This window comes from Solanum pennellii, chromosome 10 (genome assembly GCF_001406875.1).
Source record: "Solanum pennellii chromosome 10, SPENNV200".
NCBI classification, from domain to species: domain Eukaryota; kingdom Viridiplantae; phylum Streptophyta; class Magnoliopsida; order Solanales; family Solanaceae; genus Solanum; species Solanum pennellii.
The window spans coordinates 78,137,161-78,157,263 of record NC_028646.1 but is presented as its reverse complement, the minus strand read 5'-3'; the positions used below and the strand labels follow the sequence as shown (position 1 = coordinate 78,157,263).

General features: G+C 36.1%; 4 protein-coding genes and 1 long non-coding RNA gene across 6 annotated transcripts; 3 read left to right on the top strand and 2 right to left on the bottom strand.

Annotated features, from left to right (window-relative positions):
- Positions 1 to 3,218, top strand: LOC107031927. Its single transcript, XM_027912257.1, has 4 exons — positions 1 to 660; positions 739 to 801; positions 890 to 1,107; positions 1,707 to 3,218. The coding sequence occupies exons 1-4, from the start codon at positions 606 to 608 to the stop codon at positions 3,033 to 3,035; spliced, it is 1,665 nt and encodes a 554-aa protein (XP_027768058.1). The 5' UTR covers positions 1 to 605; the 3' UTR covers positions 3,036 to 3,218.
- On the bottom strand, positions 3,167 to 5,637 carry LOC114074368. The gene is made up of 3 exons (XR_003574734.1): positions 5,461 to 5,637; positions 3,598 to 3,747; positions 3,167 to 3,493 (listed from the first exon to the last, which is right to left on the bottom strand). It is a non-coding gene; the product is annotated as an uncharacterized LOC114074368 (long non-coding RNA).
- An 809-nt stretch (positions 5,638 to 6,446) lies between these two features.
- On the top strand, positions 6,447 to 9,429 carry LOC107002660 (probable calcium-binding protein CML49). Of its 2 annotated transcripts, XM_027912488.1 has the most exons (6): positions 6,447 to 6,824; positions 6,858 to 7,190; positions 8,517 to 8,563; positions 8,679 to 8,854; positions 8,961 to 8,979; positions 9,079 to 9,429. In XM_027912488.1, exons 1-6 carry the CDS (start codon positions 6,515 to 6,517, stop codon positions 9,181 to 9,183), a joined length of 990 nt encoding a protein of 329 aa, XP_027768289.1. In that variant the 5' UTR covers positions 6,447 to 6,514; the 3' UTR covers positions 9,184 to 9,429. The 2 variants fall into 2 exon arrangements, with proteins under 2 accessions (XP_027768289.1, XP_015056260.1); XM_015200774.2 differs by having other exon boundaries at positions 6,448 to 7,190.
- A 1,235-nt stretch (positions 9,430 to 10,664) lies between these two features.
- LOC107002173 (eukaryotic translation initiation factor 3 subunit E) lies at positions 10,665 to 14,815 on the top strand. Its single transcript, XM_015200087.1, has 8 exons — positions 10,665 to 11,006; positions 12,078 to 12,232; positions 12,458 to 12,685; positions 12,813 to 12,934; positions 13,367 to 13,586; positions 13,905 to 14,047; positions 14,250 to 14,387; positions 14,481 to 14,815. Exons 1-8 carry the CDS (start codon positions 10,796 to 10,798, stop codon positions 14,578 to 14,580), a joined length of 1,317 nt encoding a protein of 438 aa, XP_015055573.1. The 5' UTR covers positions 10,665 to 10,795; the 3' UTR covers positions 14,581 to 14,815.
- A 195-nt stretch (positions 14,816 to 15,010) lies between these two features.
- On the bottom strand, positions 15,011 to 17,860 carry LOC107002172 (cytokinin dehydrogenase 1-like). The gene is made up of 5 exons (XM_015200086.2): positions 17,145 to 17,860; positions 16,769 to 16,896; positions 16,061 to 16,321; positions 15,710 to 15,972; positions 15,011 to 15,616 (listed from the first exon to the last, which is right to left on the bottom strand). The coding sequence occupies exons 1-5, from the start codon at positions 17,776 to 17,778 to the stop codon at positions 15,289 to 15,291; spliced, it is 1,614 nt and encodes a 537-aa protein (XP_015055572.1). The 5' UTR covers positions 17,779 to 17,860; the 3' UTR covers positions 15,011 to 15,288.
- Between the last annotated feature and the right edge of the window lie 2,243 nt (positions 17,861 to 20,103).

Here is a 20,103-nt window from a genome sequence, read left to right as displayed (position 1 = left end):
AAAGGTTAGTAATGGGCTTAGGAATCTTCAAAAACCAATATTTCTAAAATTAAAACATAGATTACCTGGTATTTGTTATTGGTGGGAGGTGATGCGTATCGTGTGAAATTAGTTGAGGTGTGCGCAAGATGGCCTTGACACTATGGTTATCAAGAAATAAACTAAAAAATGTAGATTATCACAAAGTTGCATGGCATTTTTGTGCTGGTGAGACCTAGTAGGAACTCATGACAATTGAGGTGTGCGCAAGCTGACTCGGTTCATTGAAAAAAGACACCTAGAGGTTCTTATTGTTTGCTTTACTAGTAAATAGGAGCATTGATTTTTCAATATGACCTTTTGAAGCTTGATAGTGTTACAAGCATCAGCCTAGGAGATGTTAAAAAATTTACTTTTTGAAGTTTTAGACTGTTTTTCCTTGAGCCAGGGGTCTATCGGAAACATATTTTCTATCTTTGAGGTAGAGGTAAGGTCTACGTGCACTCTACCCTCCGCAGACTCTACTTTGTCGGACTACACTGGGTATGTTGTTGTATACTGTTTTCCATTTTATCTCTTAAACCGGATATGTGATCTCTTCTTCTTCTTTTTTTCCTTTAGTCAGAATGATGTTTCTTGATGAGATGGATTTATCTCTTTGGGATCCACCTGAAAATCAAGGTTTGATATTCTGTTGTTACCTTGATTGGATTGTCAAGATTTTGGTAATGGAAGTACTGAAGTAGATGATTTCTTTAGTCTACACAGATGAAAGCAGCTATGCAAGATGGGAGTATAACTTGTATTTCGATCCGAGGCTTGGTAAGTTCATAATATTCACATATATAGATCTTTTAGTGTTAGTTTTGATCGACATACCTCATCTGTTTAAATTGATTCTATGTCATAGACGTGATCGAGGCAGATGCTTTAAACAAGAAATCATGTCTGCAAGTGATGAAGATACAGGAAAACAAAGCTGATTCAGAAATTCGAGAAGTTGAAGCTGATGAACTTATGCTCCAGAGACAAGTTGCCCGTGAAGATAATATGGGTCTTGCTGCATCGAATAAGGAGATTGTTAACCTGGAGAGCACGCTAATGCCTTTACAAAATGAGAATCAGCTGGTATGATTTTTGAAACTGTCACATGTTCTTATCTGTCGACTTTAGTCAGTACATGCTCTTTAGGTAGTACCTACGTTGCTAAGACTCTTCAAAAATATCGCCGAGTGTGTAACAGATCCTCCAGAAGTAGTGTATTTTTGGGAGGATCCAACATGTGTGCGGCAATACTCACATGCTTTTATTTGTTCACTTTAGTCGATACATATTCTTTAGGTAACACCTATGTTTCTCAGACTCTTTAAAAACGTCGCAGGGTGAGTGTCAGATTCTTCAAAAGTAGTGCACTTTTGGAAGAATTTGACAGGTGCGACAACATTTGTTGTGATACATATTACATGTTCAATCCCCTTGCCTTCTTTGTATGTTCACTTTTGCATATTTAAATCTCCTTAGCAAAAATCGTGGTTCTGCCACTGCCTGAACCTCCTGATAAGCTATTTTGTCGACTTTTATTTTAAAATCAACAGCTTGCAGAACCTAAAATACTTGCATTGTTTAAAAGTTTTCAATTAAAGTCCAAACAGAAACTACTCTAAGATGACGTCTTTCATTGCTTTTTGCGATATTGAATGAAAAACAACGAAAATGTTCTTCGACAGCTTGCAGGAACAACTCTAGAGGAGAGACATGCTGCAGAACAAGCAACCAAAGAACATAGCAGCAAATCAACAGAAAATGAAGTGTTGTCTGTTCAGAATTATGATCCATCTGGAATGAAGGGAAAAGAAGTGGTGCTTGCAGGAACAACTCTAGAGGAGATACATGCTGCAGAACAAGCAACCAAAGAACATAGCAGCAAATCAACAGAAAATGAAGTGTTGGCTGTTCAGAATTATGATCCATCTGGAATGAAGGGAAAAGAAGTGTTGCTTGCAGGAACAACTCTAGAGGAGATACATGCTGCAGAACAAGCAACCAAAGAACATAGCAGCAAATCAACAGAAAATGAAGTGTTGGCTGTTCAGAATTATGATCCATCTGGAATGAAGGGAAAAGAAGTGGTGCTTGCAGGAACAACTCTAGAGGAGATACATGCTGCAGAACAAGCAACCAAAGAACATAGCAGCAAATCAACAGAAAATGATGTGATGCTTGTTCAGAATTATGATCCATCTGGAACGAAGGGAAAAGAAGTGGTGCTTGCAGGAACAACTCTAGAGGAGATACACGCTGCAGAACAAGCAACCAAAGAATATAGCAACAAATCAACAGAAAATGAAGTGACGGTTGTTCAGTATTATGATCCATCTGGAATGAAGGGAAAAGAAGTGTTGCTTGCAGGAACAACTCTAGAGGAGATACATGCTGCAGTACAAGCAACCAAAGAACATAGCAGCAAATCAACAGAAAATGAAGTGACGCCTGTTCAGAATTATGATCCATCTGGAATGAAGGGAAAAGAAGTGGTGCATGCTGGAATTGTTCGTACTATAGGAGGCACACAACCAGGTCTATTGAATCCTATGATTGGTGAAAGAAGCGATCCACAAAGAAAGTTAATGGGTGGAGGTGAATACAACGGTGACAACGCCATCAGGGGAACTCAACAACAACTGGCTGGAGCCAAAAGAAGTGGTGATTTTGCAGGCATTAGTTCAACTTCTCAGCTCCACTTTAGAAGGAGGAGCGAAACAAGTTTATTCGCACCACTTTTCCAAGAGAATAACAATCTGAGGAATGCTCAAAATATGTTGGTAAGATCATATGACAGAACAAGTCAAGTGCCTTGGAATGTTCATAATGTTGAAGTTGTTTTTCCCATGGCATCTCTTACCCCATCTTCTCGTATGGCATGTATCGATAACATGTCACTGGTTCAACTCAAGGCCTTGGCAAGTCAACTCAATATAGTTGGGGTGTCCAAAACTCGAAAGGCTGACCTGCAACAACTGCTTCGCACTAAGCTGCAAGCTCAAGATTGGCCATGACAACAATCTCTCTGTTCTTTTAATTTTCAGTCTTATATGAAGTAAAGATAGGATGGTATCCGAATTCTTTTGTGAAGGATAAAAGGAATTATAGAGCACAATGTGCTAAAGATAAAACATAAAGTATCAACTGAGCTGCAACAACTTCTTCTCTATATAACTGCTAAAAGATTGGTCATGATAGCAATTGTCTATTCTTTTTATTGCAGCTTATTATATGAAATATGTTTAGGAATGTTTTACCAGTTTCTTTAGTACAGGAAAACAAAGTCGGATCTCGTCCAAGCTAGATCCATTCACTCTCAGCTCCCTGCAGAACAGGACATAGTGGCAATATCGACATAGCTGGTGTACTCGGTTACATGTGCATCAAATCGAAACAGATTGCCTGATGCATTTTTCACTGCATTTTGTAGCTCAACTTCATTATCATCATCAATGCTCAAAACTACATTTTCCTGGCATAGGAAGTTGAATTGAGGCGCAATATAGAAAAGAACAGAATCAACAACAAATAATAATAATGACTATATAAACTGACTCGAACACCAAAAAAACGAACCTTGCCAGTAATTCAGAGATGGGTTGGGAGCATTGGAGATTTATCACCATCGACGATACGATTGATATGGGGCTGAATATCTTGGTAAGTGATGACAGGTATGAGTTGCTTGAATGTGTCTCTATCAGTGTGACCATTGAGACTATGACCCTACAAGCAGAGACGATAAAATTAGTCTATGAAAATATAATTCGTTAAGAATTGAAATTAAATGACTCATTTGAGCCTAACTTATTTCAACTCAAGTAACTTTTGGGCGATTTATTAACATCAAACCTACAGAGTTTATCCCTACCTTGAAAAGTAGAGATGTCGATTTTCAGTTCAAGTAAAAGCATTACCAAGAGAATCAAAAAATAAAAATAATAGGAACAAAGATGCCAAGATTAAATACTAAAGAAATCATGACAGAGCATATAAAAAGAAAAAAAATGAACAGTAACTACAACAAAATAATACGATAATCAATTACTAGAAGAAACATTAACTAGTAATAGAAGAAACGACATGAGTAACACTACAGCTACTAATATGAAAGTTTTTAGCCTGATTGCTGATGCCGCTCATTTATCAACTTAACTTATTTTAATCTGCTTAAATTCAACTCAATCCGCGAATAACACGAAATGACATGAACAATACTATGACTACTAGTATGAAAGGAGTTAGCCTATTATTAACTTAACGTATTTTAATCTGTTCAAATTCAACTCAATCCGCCTATTTAAGTCCCAATCTACCTGCAAATACTCAACATGAGCATTTTGTGAGAGGATTTCAACAAGAATTCTTTTTTTGGACCTCATCAACATTGCTGGTCACCTCTTCAATAAACTGAAGGTCCTTTTTGTAATCATTTATGTTTTTTTTCCATAATAAAGATGAAAATTTGAGAATTTGGTAATATACATGTATCAAGTGGAGCTTTATATAGAGGAATTATTTATAAATAGATAAAAATAATAATATAATGTATCTTAGCCCAACCTACTACTATGGGTTATTACAAATACAAGAGCGGGCGACGCATTGTATGAACCAGTATGCGGACCGTGTGAATCAAATATTGTATTGATGATTCACACGGCCATTCCTAATAGGAAGTTTCCTTGGCTTGAAATTCACTCGCTTATCAACTTACCACATGGTTGTATATTGTTAAAATTTATTCCTACTTACCTTTGATATCAAGATAGATGCATGTTCCTATCAAGTTATTAATAATATTGAATATTCACAAGATCAAAACAAATCAAGCAACAAATTTGCACTCAATCAAAAATTTCCATAAAAATTGCAATCAAGTCAAGTTAGGCAGTATAATAGTCGAGAGACGAATAAATACTAGGTAATTCTTCCTTTCTATTCTAATCAAAATCGACAGAGTAATTTGATAATATTACTAATGAGATCTGATTGACATCCCATCAAAAAATCAAATTAATAATAGTAATTAATTCTCATATATCAAATCACTTGATTTTTGGGATGATATGAAATTCGATCACATGCTTAAGTTTAGAGTAGCATGATTGGAACTTCTAAAAACTAAAAAGTAGTTAGGTGTAAAACAATATTAAACTCATCATTACTCTAAAAGGTTAATTTGACTAAATATTTTCGTTAACTTAATCAATTTTTCCCCTCCTCGATAACAAGAGTACTCTATCAATTACATTTCTTAGCCGATTTGTGTTTAAAATCAGTATTTCTGATAACAGAAATTTTGCATAACTACGAAATTATCAAAGTCTTAATCAAAATAGTGAATAATAGAAAAAACAAAAATTAATTCAGAAAACTAAAATCTACAAAAATATATCAGAATCTGTAAGAAACAAAACAAGAAGAAGATCAACAAACCTACTGAATGCACAATGTTCCTTTAAGGAAATTATTCCCTCTAATACCCGAGGTTTGATTTAGAATACGTCATCCCATGATAAATGATCTCAATCAGTGTATTGATACCAAAAGTTGGTGTCAGCCACAATAAAGCACACGAAGAAACTTTGCAAAAAAAAAAAGAAATAAAAAAAATTCTGAAGAATCAATATTTATAGCCAAAGAGAGCCAAAAATCCTCTTTTTAACCCTTCTAACAACTAATAAAAATATTTTTTTATTTATTTTTCTTCTCTCTTACTCACCTAATTTTTTGGTCGTAATTCTAAAGTCAAACTACAAATATCAACTTCTCGTGCGTGTCCACTTAGGTGTGCTTCTGTCGTAGTCGAATTTATAGCGATATCTGTTAATAACAAATATTTATTTACTTCTCCACCCCTCTCTATGCAGACAATTACGATAATACCTTCAGCACTTTAAATTTCGTGTCTTAACTATTCATCATTTTATTTATTTATTCAACTGAAGTATTATCCTTTCCGTTTCAAAATAATGATCTAGCTTAATTTGATATGAAATGTAAAAAAATAAAGTTAATATCTAATAGAGTGGTCCTAAACTAAAACTATATAAAATATACCAAAAAAGAAATTAAATTATCTTTTCGAATTTCATATCTAACGTATCACTATTTTCATATTAAATTTTACTTCAATATCAGATTTGACCACATACATCCATTGTCGACTAAAAATGAATATGTCAACTCTACATAGTAGTTTTTTTAATTTATAAAAAGAATAATTATTTAATAGTTAAGATATTAAACTCGCGAAAAGGATAAAAAAGGAAGACTAGTAGTGTAGTCTTAGGATTTGCAAAATCCGCGGTAACTTAACGAAGAAGAGAAGTGGCAACCGCGTAAATAATACCCAATTCCAGGACCTTTCTACTTGGTAGTAATTTATATGATTTGTCTATTTATAAAACCACATATTTATTTATTTATTTAATTATTTCAAATTTACAGAAATTTATCTTTTTAATTTTCTCTCTCTAGCTTTCCAAAAATGTCCGGTTACCCGCACAATGTTCCCGGCTACGGTTACGGCCAGCCACCGTCATCTCAGCCGTACTCCTCCACCCCATACGGTGCTCCACCGCCGTCGTCAGCTTCACCTTACGGTGCTCCACCACCGTCTTCAGCATCACCCTACGGTGCTTCACCATCACCTTACGGTGCTCCACCATCACCCTACGGTGCTCCACCTCCTCAATCTCACTCCCCTTACGCTCCCGTTCCGTCTCCCTACGGCGCCGGAGCACCGTCTTACGGTGATCCGCATAAACCCCCAAAAGAGAATAAACCACAATCTTCATCTCCTTACGGTGGGGCAGGGGCTGGGTACCCTGCTCCACCTCCTTCGGCTCCGTTCGGTGATCCGAACAAACCACCGAAGGATAGCCACTCACAACCGTCTGCTCCTTATGGTGGATACCACGCGCCACCTCCTGCTGGGCCTTATGGAGCTAGTAGCCCTTTTGCATCTCTCGTGCCGTCTGCTTTTCCACCGGGAACCGATCCGAATATTGTAGCTTGTTTCCAGCTCGCGGATCAGGATGGGAGTGGGTTAATTGATGATAAGGAGCTGCAGAAGGCGCTTTCTTCGTATAATCAGAGCTTCAGCTTGAGAACTGTTCATCTGCTTATGTATCTCTTCACCAATACCAACACTAGAAAAATCGGTAATAATCTTAATTCCAAATAATTGAGCTCAAAATTCACTTATGAAATGTTTCAGTTTTTGCCATGTATTGTAGAAAATGATCGGATTGATGATGAATTTCGTGCTGAAAATGTTAGGTTGTGTACAATTATTAATAACAACATGCAGTATACAGTTAATTTGTGACTGAGGGTGGTTGAAAAAGGTCATTTGGAGTAATCATTTGTAATAAAGTAGTAATCTTGATCAAGACTTTGGGGGTTGCTTGGTATGAGGGACGAAGGATAACAGTTATGTGATTATTTTATCATGCATTCGCTTAGGAGTATTAGTCAGTCCCACAGATAAATATATGGTCGGATAACTAATCCAGTGGGATATCCGAGGCATACCTTATATACCAAACAACCCCTTATGGTTGTATTGGTGGGTCATCCTTAAGTGTATGTTGGCCAGGATGATATGACATAAAACAGGCCTATAAGCCTTCGATATGGCCATTGAAATTCCTGTATGAATTGTTCTTTATGTCCTCGTCCAGGATTAGGTGGAATTTATTGAGTTTGTTGTTCCTTGAGTTGATGACTATGTGGCCATTTTATGTATTCTCAATTGGCTATGTAATGAACCAACGTCGTCAGGGAAGAAAAGTGTGAAAAGACCCTGTTGGTCCATCAATGGGGGAATGCAGGGTGGGATTTCCATATAAAAAGAGAAATAACATTTTCTTAGCATGGGGATCTTACACAATGCAGATTGGACGTTCCTACTACTTATGGAAGTGGTATTCTCAATTGAGCAATATCTAGCTTAATTTAACAGTCTTGTACTATTAGTTCTCTTTGGAAAGAACAGAAGCAAGTCTTTGACAATGTGGTGATAGCGGCCGAACTTCTTTTAGACTTCTCTCTTTTTTCCCCTCTCTTCCTTTCTCCTTCCTTTTTTGAAGTTAGAATCTCTTTAGAGCATGTGTTGAGCCATTAGGGTGGCAAAAGTAACAACTACCTACATAAGATGCAACTTTGTATATTGATAATTCTACGTAGAAACTTTACTTTTAGCATCTAGTAGTAAATGATTATGTGCTAACATGTTCTCCAGACTTCCTTTTTGCTCTATGTTTTTTCAAGTGGAAAGATGAATGCAGAACTATTCCCTTTTTGTTCTATATTTTTCATTCCAAATGTTCTTAGTTTTTGAAGTTAATCAAGAGTATGATTTAATGATGTTGATCGAATTTGAATTGGAGATATACCTTAACGAAGCTTTTTTCTTTCATTGAGCCTATAGATCTTCCCCTCTTTTCTTTTTCTGCCTGTTAATCTATTTTCTGCCCTGTAAGCAGGTCCCAAAGAATTCACTTCAGTGTTCTACAGTCTCCAAGAATGGAGGGTAAGTTAAAGAATCTTTTACGGTTACCTTTGCACTTCTTTGTGTTTTCCGTTTTGCTTGGGAAAACAAATCTCCCTTTCTATGCAAGTTGATTGGAACTTCATGTGTAATGCAGGGAATTTTCGAGAGATTTGATAGGGATAGGAGTGGAAAAATTGATTCATCTGAATTGAGGGACGCGTTACTTAGCCTGGGATATGCTGTATCACCTTCTATCCTGGAATTGCTGGTCTCCAAGTTTGATAAAACTGGTGGAAAGAGTAGGGCCATTGAATATGATAACTTCATTGAGTATGTTTCTGCATCAATGCAAATCTTTCTTCGTATATATCTTCTCTTTTGTTCTATTCTTTGCTAACTTTGCCTTTTGTTCTTCCGTTTTATTTGCTTGATTCAGGTGCTGCCTCACCGTTAAAGTAAGCTTACAGTAACTTCGTATATTCTGGCATTCGTGTACCATTCTATTTTATCCAGCTAGGTGTTTTTTCTCACATACGCTCTCATTTCTTTTGCAGGGGCTAACTGAGAAGTTCAAGGAGAAGGATACTTCATATTCTGGCTCTGCTACGTTCACTTATGAGTCGTTCATGCTAACAGTTTTGCCTTTCCTGATTGCTTAGAGACGAGGCATATGAATTTCACATTTACGGGTGGTCTTACTATGACTTACCAGCTTCGTTTTCGTTTGTTTTCAGTAGAGAGATGTTTGCTTCTGTTAGTTTTTGTAAACAGTTTTCAGGGTGAAGTTGAATTACTTGCTTGTAGAAGTCTAGTGTGTTGTAGAGCAGTAAATGGGATATCAAAACTAAATCCTTTGTGTTTCTTTTGATGTGTTTACTATTCAATCATGACTACTTTAAAGAGTATTTGGATCGACTTATTTTAGAAAAACAAAATATAAACAAATCTATTTCAAGGAACCCAAAAGTCTACTTTATCTTTATTTTAAGGTTAATAAAGGGTTGTGCTTTATTTATATGGAGTTTATTTGGTATTGAATTACAAGACTTTTCAGAATAATGAAGCCCCTATATGAATTATAAACAACATAAAGCTGGAAGAACGACAAGAATGATAATACTATTAGACCTCTTATATTTTTATGAAGATAGATTTGTATTCCATTGTTAAGAAATTGTCTTCCGATTTGATTATCAAACGTATGCATAGTGATCTACACTAAAACGAAAATCACTTTTAGCGACCGTAGATATTGACATTAATAAAGAGTGCTAAAGACATATTTACATTAGCTAAGTGTGATTAGAATCAATGTCGTTAAAAATTTCAGGAACGTATACAAAAGAATGTCAATTACCAAACGATCATTTTTTTATGTAGAACTAGGCTTGTCCGCGGAGTTGGAGTATGCTCTGGTGTTAATTTTTCTTTTTTGAGCTATATTTTGCCACTTTGGTAATAAAATGTGTTTAGTTCCCCAAAAAAATAATTTAATATAAGTTGTTTATTCTTTTTACTATAGCATATGAATGTATGGAACTTATCTTTATTTTAAAAAACTACTCCTAGGAGTAGTATATAGAGTTCAAAAAATGATAATTAAATATTACAAAAATAACATATTCGAGTGCAGTAAAATTGTTTTGATGAAGCACGTTCAAAAGGTTAACGAAGACGGTTATAATTAGTAATGATGATCGCGAAAGTGATGACGATAAGTGGTTGATTGTAATTGTTAGCAATGAAGATAATAATTGACGATATTAGCAAAAATGACATAGATTGTTATTGAACATGGTTAGTGACATAGTATAACTGACTGATAATAATGGTTGAAGGTTGCAATTAGAGATACTAAGGTTATTCGATAGTGAAAATGATTGATGATCGTCGTTCGATACTGAGTCAATCATAAAAATTAATAATTACTAATAATAGTAAGCGTAAACAATTAACAATATTATTATGATAATACTTTTACCTTATTGTTTTTAGAAATCAATACTTTTGAAAAAAAATAATTTGATCAAACAAACTATTTTCTATCATAAAAATCAAAACCAAAAAAGGAAAAGTAGTTGTATTGAGGATGGGTTAAAGGTAACAATATTTAAAACCCAAGGGTGAGTTTCAACATTATTTATTCCTTACAGCAAAAAAAAGAAACCCTAGAAATCTTTCTTCTACCGATCCACTTCTCATCTTTTCAGTTTCTCTGGTTCTGCACGGCGGCGAGTTTTGTGGTTGCTATATCTACCGACAGTAGCAATCATGGCGTCGAAGTACGATTTGACGCCACGTGTAGCGCAGCAATTGGACATTCACTTGATTTTCCCGTTACTGGAGTTTTTGCAAGAGCAGGGATTATACCCAGATGAATATATACTCAAGGCGAAGATTGAGCTGCTCAATCACACTAACATGGTTGATTATGCTATGGATATTCATAAGTCTCTCTATCATACCGACGATGTACCTCAAGGTATCATTTAAATTTTTCGCTTCGTGTTTCCAATTGATTTGTTTGTTTATTAATCTCAGTACTTGTGCTTTTTTTAGCAAAAGGGGTTCTTTTTTTTTGGGGGGTGGGGTTGTGAATTTTATGGATATGGTTTATACAAGTTGTCTATGTGTTGTTCCTCAAGGTATCTCTTTCCCCCCTTTCTAATAGTGAATACGCATTGATTTGTGTGTTGTGTGGGGTGGGGGTGGGGGTTGTACGTCAAGGTTTCTCTTTCTTTCCCTTTGGTATGAATGCCCGTTGATTTGTGCCCTTACTGATCGAAATACCTTGTGCCCTTTTCAGCTTGAAGGTCTTCATGTGTGGTGTGGGGGTAGGGTGGGCTGGGGTTGTTAAATTTAATGGATATGGTCTCTATAGAAGTTGTAGAAGTGTTGTCCTTCAGGTGTCTCCTGTTTCCCTTCGTATTGGTGTATGTTTACATATTGGTCCACGTATTGGTGAATGCTTATTTATTTGTTGCTTCAGTAGTCTTAATGCTTGTGCACTTTTAGCAAAAGGGGTTCTTTTTTGGGGTGGTGGTGATGGTGGTGGTTGTAATTTTGATGGTTCTGGTCTGTAGAAGTTGTTTAAAATTTATTCAGAGGGGATAATCTGTATAGTTGAGGCATAAGAGTAAAAAATCTGGTGACTTAGCAGTGCAAGTTTTTTTCGTGGGGGTATTGTAATTCTGTTGGGGTGGTCTCCATAGGTTTTTCTTTAGAATTGTCCCTAGAGGAATCTATATAGTTGTGATCAGATAATGATTTGGTATGGGAGGTAATTTTGACGTTGTCGTCTGGATTTTCCATTTGAGCTTTACAGTTTATGCATGCAATGTATGTAAATTAAAACCTAGTTTTCTTGGTGTACTTAGATAAGATAAGCTGTTGGTACACGTATGTGTTGGTACAGAGTCTCTAACCATTTGCAACTTGCCCTCATGGATTCCTCTGTTATTAAAAATGTTTAGTTTGAGCAGAAGTGATTTTGGGAGTTCCTTGATATGTTTAATTCTGCACTTGTCTTTATAATTGCCGTTTGATTGTTCAGAAATGATGGAGAGGAGAGCTGAGGTTGTGGCAAGGTTGAAAGCACTTGAGGAAGCTGCAGCCCCATTGATCACTTTTTTGCAGAATTCCAGTGCTGTGCAGGAGTTGAGAGCTGACAAACAGCACAATCTTCAGTTGCTCCAGGAGCGGTACCAGGTGTGTAGATCGTTTGGTTTACATGATGTAGAGTTCCTTCTTCTTTAGTACTTTCTGTTATATAATTAATAATACACTTGTTAAAGGGATCACCAACAGAAGTTGGTCTCTAGCTAATTTTGTGAATATATTTTTTTTATTTGATTAGCAATGCTCGATATATTTTCATCTTAGCAAACCCTCTGATTGTTCTACTAAATAATTGGCTTTTACGAACCTGTCCAGATTGGTCCAGACCAGATAGAGGCATTGTATCAATATGCCAAATTTCAGTTTGAATGTGGAAATTACTCTGGTGCTGCTGATTATCTTTACCAGTACCGAGCATTGTGCACAAACAGTGACAGGAGCGTGAGTGCATTGTGGGGAAAGCTTGCAGCGGAGATACTAATGCAGAATTGGGATATTGCACTCGAGGAACTCAACCGCTTGAAAGAAATTATCGACTCAAAGGTAATATTTGCATATATTGAGTCGACTATCTGTCTTTGAGTTGGTCCTTCCAAGTTGAGTATCCTGTAGGAAAAATTGAATGATCCTCAGTTTACCAAGTGTACTAAGAGTGTTGCTTGTCTTGCAGAGTTTCTCTACTCCGTTGAATCAAGTTCAGAATAGAATATGGCTAATGCATTGGAGTCTATTCATCTTCTTCAACCATGACAATGGCAAGACACTGATCATTGACCTGTTTAACCAGGACAAGTATGCCAACTGTACTTTAGTTGCTATTGCTTATAGATGATTGTTTTCATTTGCTGCTTCATTTTAGCTTTCCCCATCTTGTTTGAGTTAGGCAACTTTTCCGATACTATCACCTACAGTATGATGTAGAAGAATATTTTGGGAAGCTCCGATTGCCCTGAAAACTAGATGAAAAAGAACGAAACATGATCTGGAGGGTCAGAAACACACTGTATTTTATGTTTGCATACAGCAGAATTATTGTCTGAAATATAAATTTCTTATTTCAAAATGTTTGAAATAAATGTTGCTCTTCTTTTGTGGTAACATACATTAAGATGGTATTTCTTCTTGATGTGTCTCGATTAAAGTAGCTGTTATTTTTCCTTTTGTTGGTATGCGATGGATTTACTTCTTCCCTTTGAGCTTTTCTAAATCATTGAAGTCTTGCAGATACTTGAATGCCATTCAAACAAGTGCTCCCCACTTGCTGCGATACTTGGCTATTGCATTTATTGTCAACAAGAGAAGAAGACCTCAATTTAAGGACTTTATAAAGGTTATTCAGCAGGAGCAACACTCTTGCAAAGATCCCATCACAGAGTTTTTGGCATGTATTTACGTCAACTATGATTTTGATGGGGCACAGGAGAAGATGAAGGAGTGCGAAGAGGTAAGCTTTTGTGCGTAGTTTATCTGCTTTGATGCATGCTCACATCATAGTTTTATGATTCATTTCTAGCATATCAGAAGTAGAAACTAAACATTTCTGTAAATTAAGTTTTAATTGGCTTTAAGATGATATATGAAGTGATGATTGTGTTTTGAAAGTAGAGGTGCAGGACTCTTTGCAAATATATATATGCAAGTTTGTAGATCATGGACATACTAGTTTCTGATACTCGTAGCCAAGTATCTTTTGTATAGCCACAGAGCTCTTCCCGTCAAATGCAGCTCTTTTTACTCATTTTAACACGGATGCTATATGCAGCTAATATTGAATGACCCATTCCTTGGAAAAAGAGCTGAAGAGGGCAGTTTCTCCTCTGTGCCATTGAGAGATGAATTCCTTGAAAATGCTCGTCTTTTTATCTCTGAGACCTACTGCCGCATTCACCAACGCATTGACATGGGGTATGTAGCTAATTCTTCAAAGTTACTTTCTAAGATCTATTTTGGGGTTCCTTCCCACTCCCCTTGCCCATAGTTTTTTGTAATATTAGGTATACCCCTTTTGTTTTTTACCTGTTGAGAGGGGATGTTGTCAGGGTAGTTGCTTAAGAAAGCAGAGTTGTGCCCATTTAATAACCATTTTCTATCATTTCATAAATGTCAGGGTTCTAGCTGAGAAACTTAACTTGAACCTTGAGGAGGCAGAGCGATGGATGGTGAATCTTATCAGGACCTCAAAGCTTGATGCCAAGATAGACACTGAAACCGGGACAGTTACAATGGAACCAAATCAGCCTAATGTGTAAGTTTATATACAGATGTACCTTGTCGAAATGTTCAATGCGTTGACCCATTTTAGCATACACCTGATGTTTATGAGCATTGTCATGTTCAGGTACGAGCAGCTCATCGATCACACCAAGCCCCTTTCTGGACGCACGTACAAATTAGTCAGTCAGCTTCTTGAACATGCACAGACACAACTTGCTAGATAGTTTGGTTGAGGACATTAAGCTCGTGCCAATTTTGCATTGCTCCCGTACCTGATTAACACCTTTATATTCAAGAATGTTGCTTATCTTTGTTTTTTTGATGCCTGGATTTCCCTTGGAGGAAATTTTGAGATACATGATGAATTATACATCGTTTCGTATAACTAGTTTCTTTTTTATCTTGTGTTGTCTCCATTGGAAGTGGTATGCCTTTGCATTTTAATACTCGTTTTTGCCATGAGAAATTTGTTTTAGCTGGAATTTTCCAGGCATTTTGTTTCATATGATGCTTTACTCTTCGCTCGTGATCACTTAGAGCCCTCCGTTCATCAATAGGTACAACATAATAAATCTAGTGTCCATTACTAGGCGATGTCCATGCGTTATTTTTGGTTAAATATTTTGGAAAATCAATTCGTCTTTAGATAACAAATTCAAAAAATGAAGTTTCACAAGTGATGTTTCATATTTATCGTCTTCCTACCCTCCAATACATCTCATCTTCAAGTCGGATAGCATTTATATGATCCGACCTAATGACCTTTGCTCGTCTACCGGGATAGGGGAAAGGAAAATGTACAATTGTTTATCGAAATTCTTCACCTAATAACCAGATTTTCATAACATATAGGGATGACAATGGGACGTGATGGAACTTAAAACCTCAAAATTTTGACCCGCCCCGTCCCACTCAAGAATGTACATTTGTGGTCATTCATGTTCACAGTCTGCCGTCCTTCTGAAAATCCTCTGTCCTGGAGCAAGTATAGCCAAAGGGTCATATGTAGATTTCCTCCTAGCAAATGCACCCCAATGGGGACCAAAATGATGCTTCCACTCTTCCTGAGTCTTGTGATTTGGCAAATATTGTTTCATTCCAATACGCGTTTTTTCACAAAAACTTACTACTCTGTTGTTCTGATCTATGATGTGTTCTAGTCCATCTTTTCCTGTTGAAAAAGGCATAGCAGATGACAGGAGCGCGATGAGGTAGAAAACATCTTCATCAGGTGTAACCATTGATGTTCCTTTTCTCCACCTGAAACATAGATCATCCAAGATATATATAACTGTTAGGAAAACGCGTATCATTAAGAGATTTGTTAGTTGTGAAGAATCAAGAATGTAGTACTTCGATTTGTTGACAGGGTAGATGAGTATAGGACCATTGCTTGTATCAGTAAGAATCTTCCCAAAAACTTCTTGAGCAAATTCAAGAATACTGCTTTTTGGTATTAGAAGATTTAGCCATGGATGAGGAACATCCCATAACCCCTTTTCTTGTAGTTTCATCTCGGAGACATGAACTCTATCGAGGAACTCAACGTAGGAGACTTCTGATAGAAACAACGTTGATCGGATATAACTCAACTTTGATAAGAGTATATCAATGTCCTGTAGTAATTATTTAGGAAACAAGGTCAATATTTTACTGGATTTATCGAAACCTGGAAAAGTTTACTGATTTTGATGTTTTTTTTACCTGATCAGTACTATATGTGTCCTCTGGATTGAAGTATTTCGCAACTTCTAAACAGAATAAAACTCTGCCTTCTGAACTAAAATTACTAGCTTGAAGTGGATCTTTAGGATTGAAAGTAGACCTCCAGTTATTCAATAATCCAGTGCTGTTTATAATGACGAATCCTTCGATATAGTCAAATGTACTCTGAGATGATATCAAGTCCTCTTGATCATTCGAAAATGTAGCAAAATCTGAATACAATACTCTGATCCACTTGACCTGTCAAGTAAATAGTTATAGCAATGCTGAATGAGCTTGCTTTTCTTTTCATATGGTCCTCAAAGTTTGGCACCAGTTTTCATTTCGACACTTTAACTGAGGTTAGTACCTATCGAGCACTCACAACCTTAGATAAAGTCACAGAAAGGGATGAGGTTGTAGCGTTTGATAGGTAGTGAAATTAGTTGATATGTCAAAATGAAAACTGGAGCCAAATTCTATTGACGGTGCCTCAAAGTTGGCACCAGTTTTCATTTCGATTAAGGTCAGTACATAGTGAGCGCTCCAACCTCAGAAAGTTAGAAGAAGGTTGAGGTTGGAGTGTTCGATAGGTACTGGCCTTAGTTGAAGTGTTGAAATGAAAACTGCAGCCAACTTTGGCGGATCGTCTATATATGTGTTTGGCCTAAAGTAATGTTACTTTGGGTTTTAGAGTTCAATGTCTACCTGCTTTGGTGCTGTTTCAAGAGCAATTCTTGCCTTAGTTATAATACCAAACTGCCCTAATCCTCCTAGTACACCATGGAACAAGTCTGCATTCTGCTCCTCTGAACAAGTAATCACCTCTCCTTTACCTACAACAAGATAGAAATCAAAGGTGACACGCAACGACCAATCCTGAAAGACCATTTTTTTCGTCTTAGGATGTCTAACCGTTGCACCAATCATTCGGGGTGAGGTGGCACACATAAATTAGCTAGAAATCTAAAGAAGATAAGATTAGTTTATAAGCACACCAGACGCGTAGATAAGCCAAAAGAGGTGTTTATAAGCTAGTTTGATCGACTTATAAGCTTATCCAAACGTTTGTTCACGAACATACCAGTGACAACCTCGAGTTGGTAGACGTTATTGATCTGCGGTCCGTGCTTAAAAGCTTGTCCACTGATTCCAGCATTAGACAAAGTACCACCAACAGTGAGGTGAAGATAATCAGTCCAAGATTTAGGTGCAAGCCCAAGTTTAAGACTTTCATGCAGAACATTTATCCAAAGCTCTCCAGCAGAAACATCAATATAAGACAATTCCTCATTAATATTGAACTTCATTTCTAGTTCTTGAAGTGATTTCATATTAATAACTAGTCCTTGATAAGCTTGAGCTTGGCCTTCTAAAGAGTGTCCATTGCCTCTAGCAGCAACAGTTAAGTCTATTCTAGTACCGATTTCGAAGACATGTTTTAAGGTGGATGATATATCAAGAACTGATTTTGGATACAAAATTGCTAATGGAAGGAAATGACATCTATTGCCAAAGTCTTTAGCTGCATGATTTAGTTTTTCAAAACTAAGGTACCCTTCAAGTTTTAGTTGTTTCAATGATAGACTTGAAGGGTTTGCAAAATGATGATTACAACATATGTTACTTCTATTGTTTGAACAAATGAAGAGTATGAATATAAGCAACTTTAGAAGTATATGCTTTTGAATAAAGAAAAATTGGGTTGGTGACTTCATTTTTCCAATATATGTATTGAGAAAAAAAAATGTTTTTGCCCTTTTTTTGATAGTATAGAGAGTTGTTTGAGTGGATTAAGAAATAAGGTGGTGAAGAGAATATATTAGGGGAATATTTGAGATGTCATTGTCAATGTTGGGCACTTGTGGTCAAGTATTATCATGTTTTTATTATTTGGAAATGGAAATGTATGATCATATTATTGGCTCAAATTTTTTTGATTGAAAGAGGAAAGTTTCACCTATTGTTATATTGTTAAGAGTTAGATTTGAGATTGAGTTAGGCTCAATGTCGATGTTTCTTATGCATGTTCTCGATTTATCTGATATTTGGGCCCACTCTTTAGATGTCGGGGCTGAGAGTGTCAAATTGTCCTACATTGGTCGAGGCATTGAGGTATTGTCTCATTGTATGACCTTCTGTGATTCTCACCTCATGAGCTATCTAGTCTTTGGGTCGGGGTTGATTTAATTAACACGTGTAATATATTAGTACTTCACACTATATCAAGCGTTGGGTGTGCGTGGCCGAGAATGTTAGATTGTCTTATATTGGTTGAGGTAGTAATTAAGCTATTGTCTCCTTATATGGCCCTGTCCAGTACTCGCCCTATGAGTTATCACTATATCAAGAGTTGGGTGTGTGGGGTTGAGAGTGTTAGATTGTCCTATACTGGTTGAGGTGGTAAGTTGTTGTCTCCCCTTACATGGCCTTGTGTAGTACTCGCCCTATGAGTAATCACTATATCAAGAGTTGGATGTGTGGGGCTGAGAGTGTTAGATTGTCCTATATTGATTGAGCTGGTAAGCTATTGTCTCGTTACACTACAGAAAATGGTGTTTAGCGGCAATTAATTAATGGCAATAACTCAATTACAACTAAATATGTATTTTGAGCAGCATTTAGCAGTCTTTGTCTAAAGCCTTTAGCGACATTAGATCGAATAACACTTAACTAATGCTGGTAAGACTTTAGCACTCTTTATTAATATGTTTATTTATTGTCGGTAAAAGTTAATTTTGTTGTAGTGTTATATGACCTTGTGCAGTACTTGCCCTATGAGTTATCACTATATCAAAAGTTGGGTGTGCGGGTCCGAGAGTATTACACTGTCCTACATAACATCGGTTCATATATTGAACTGTTATCTCCTTATATGACCTTGCACAATTCACGCTTCATAAGCTAACCTAGTCTTTAGGGTTGATTTTTAACACCTATTATTAGTACAAGCACTGAATCTATGGGGCCGAGAGTGTTCAATTCTCTCTTTATATGGACTTGCACAATATTCGACTCGTGAGCTACCTAGTTCATAGGGTCAATTTGACCTCTATTATTTGTACTTTCCATTGTATCAACTATAATTTAACAGTTTACTGTCTTATTTCTCTTTTGAGCAAATTAAAATTCTATCTGCAACTAAGAATCTTTCCATATTAGGTGATGATATGACACCATTTCATTTATAGAAAAGTCATTTCTACATGAAATTGATAAGTTATATTTTACATTATGTTCAATGAATCATAATATACATCATAGACTTATATATTATTGCTACAATTATTTGCTCATTCTCAACTTACTAGATCTAAAATTTTGAAATTTCTCTTCACATGGATGTGTACTACTGTTTAATATATTGTGTCATCTTCAAAATGACCTTTCTTTTTTTTTTTATTTATAATATATAGTCATTCATCCACTAGTACTATGTCAGATATATAGAGATGTTTGATGGATTTTAGTGGTTATTTGAGAGCCTAAAAATGGGGAGGCCCCTACTAAGTTCATTTTGATGTTAGAGTTATGTGTACTGGTGGTCCTGATTTTGTCATTCCGTAAAAAGACAGTTCGGTGCGTTAAGTTTTTTGGTCCAAAAAAGGGTCTATTTGTAAGTAGTGTACCCTGCATTTCTGTAGAAAACTGTTTTCATAATTCGAACACATAATCTCCTAATCATATGGCGATAATTAATTTTATCAATTACGCTAAGACTCCGCCCTTTGATCTTTGTCATTATGTAAGAAGCATAAACAACTTATGTAAGGTTTTTAGATATAATGGATTTAAACATCAATATAATTATGATTTCTAGGAAAACATAAAAATGGATTTGACCATTAGTATATATTGTGACTTCCAATAGATTATTCTTAACAAAACCATAGTTTATCTATTATTAGGATGTTATGATTATTTTCTTTGAATATGCATGTTATTTTAGTTTTTAAGTCCTTCAAGCATTGATCATTATATGAAATTTATTGGCCTAACTAATCTAAATGCACATTATTTGAAATCTATTGACCATCTAATAT

Bases quoted from the DNA above. Each gene is read 5' to 3' on its own strand.
- LOC107031927 (XM_027912257.1), top strand. From the start codon at position 606: ATGATGTTTCTTGATGAGATGGATTTATCTCTTTGGGATCCACCTGAA. The intron at 661-738 runs GTTTGATATTCT...TGATTTCTTTAG, and splicing joins GGATCCACCTGAAAATCAAG to TCTACACAGATGAAAGCAGC. The intron at 802-889 runs GTAAGTTCATAA...TCTATGTCATAG, and splicing joins GTATTTCGATCCGAGGCTTG to ACGTGATCGAGGCAGATGCT.
- LOC107002660 (XM_015200774.2), top strand. From the start codon at position 6,515: ATGTCCGGTTACCCGCACAATGTTCCCGGCTACGGTTACGGCCAGCCA. The intron at 7,191-8,516 runs GTAATAATCTTA...CCCTGTAAGCAG, and splicing joins TACCAACACTAGAAAAATCG to GTCCCAAAGAATTCACTTCA. The intron at 8,564-8,678 runs GTAAGTTAAAGA...TGTGTAATGCAG, and splicing joins ACAGTCTCCAAGAATGGAGG to GGAATTTTCGAGAGATTTGA.
- LOC107002173 (XM_015200087.1), top strand. From the start codon at position 10,796: ATGGCGTCGAAGTACGATTTGACGCCACGTGTAGCGCAGCAATTGGAC. The intron at 11,007-12,077 runs GTATCATTTAAA...TTGATTGTTCAG, and splicing joins TACCGACGATGTACCTCAAG to AAATGATGGAGAGGAGAGCT. The intron at 12,686-12,812 runs GTAATATTTGCA...CTTGTCTTGCAG, and splicing joins AAGAAATTATCGACTCAAAG to AGTTTCTCTACTCCGTTGAA.
- LOC107002172 (XM_015200086.2), bottom strand. From the start codon at position 17,778: ATGAAGTCACCAACCCAATTTTTCTTTATTCAAAAGCATATACTTCTA. The intron at 16,897-17,144 runs GTATGTTCGTGA...ATCTTGTTGTAG, and splicing joins CCAACTCGAGGTTGTCACTG to GTAAAGGAGAGGTGATTACT. The intron at 15,973-16,060 runs GTAAAAAAAACA...TAATTACTACAG, and splicing joins ACACATATAGTACTGATCAG to GACATTGATATACTCTTATC.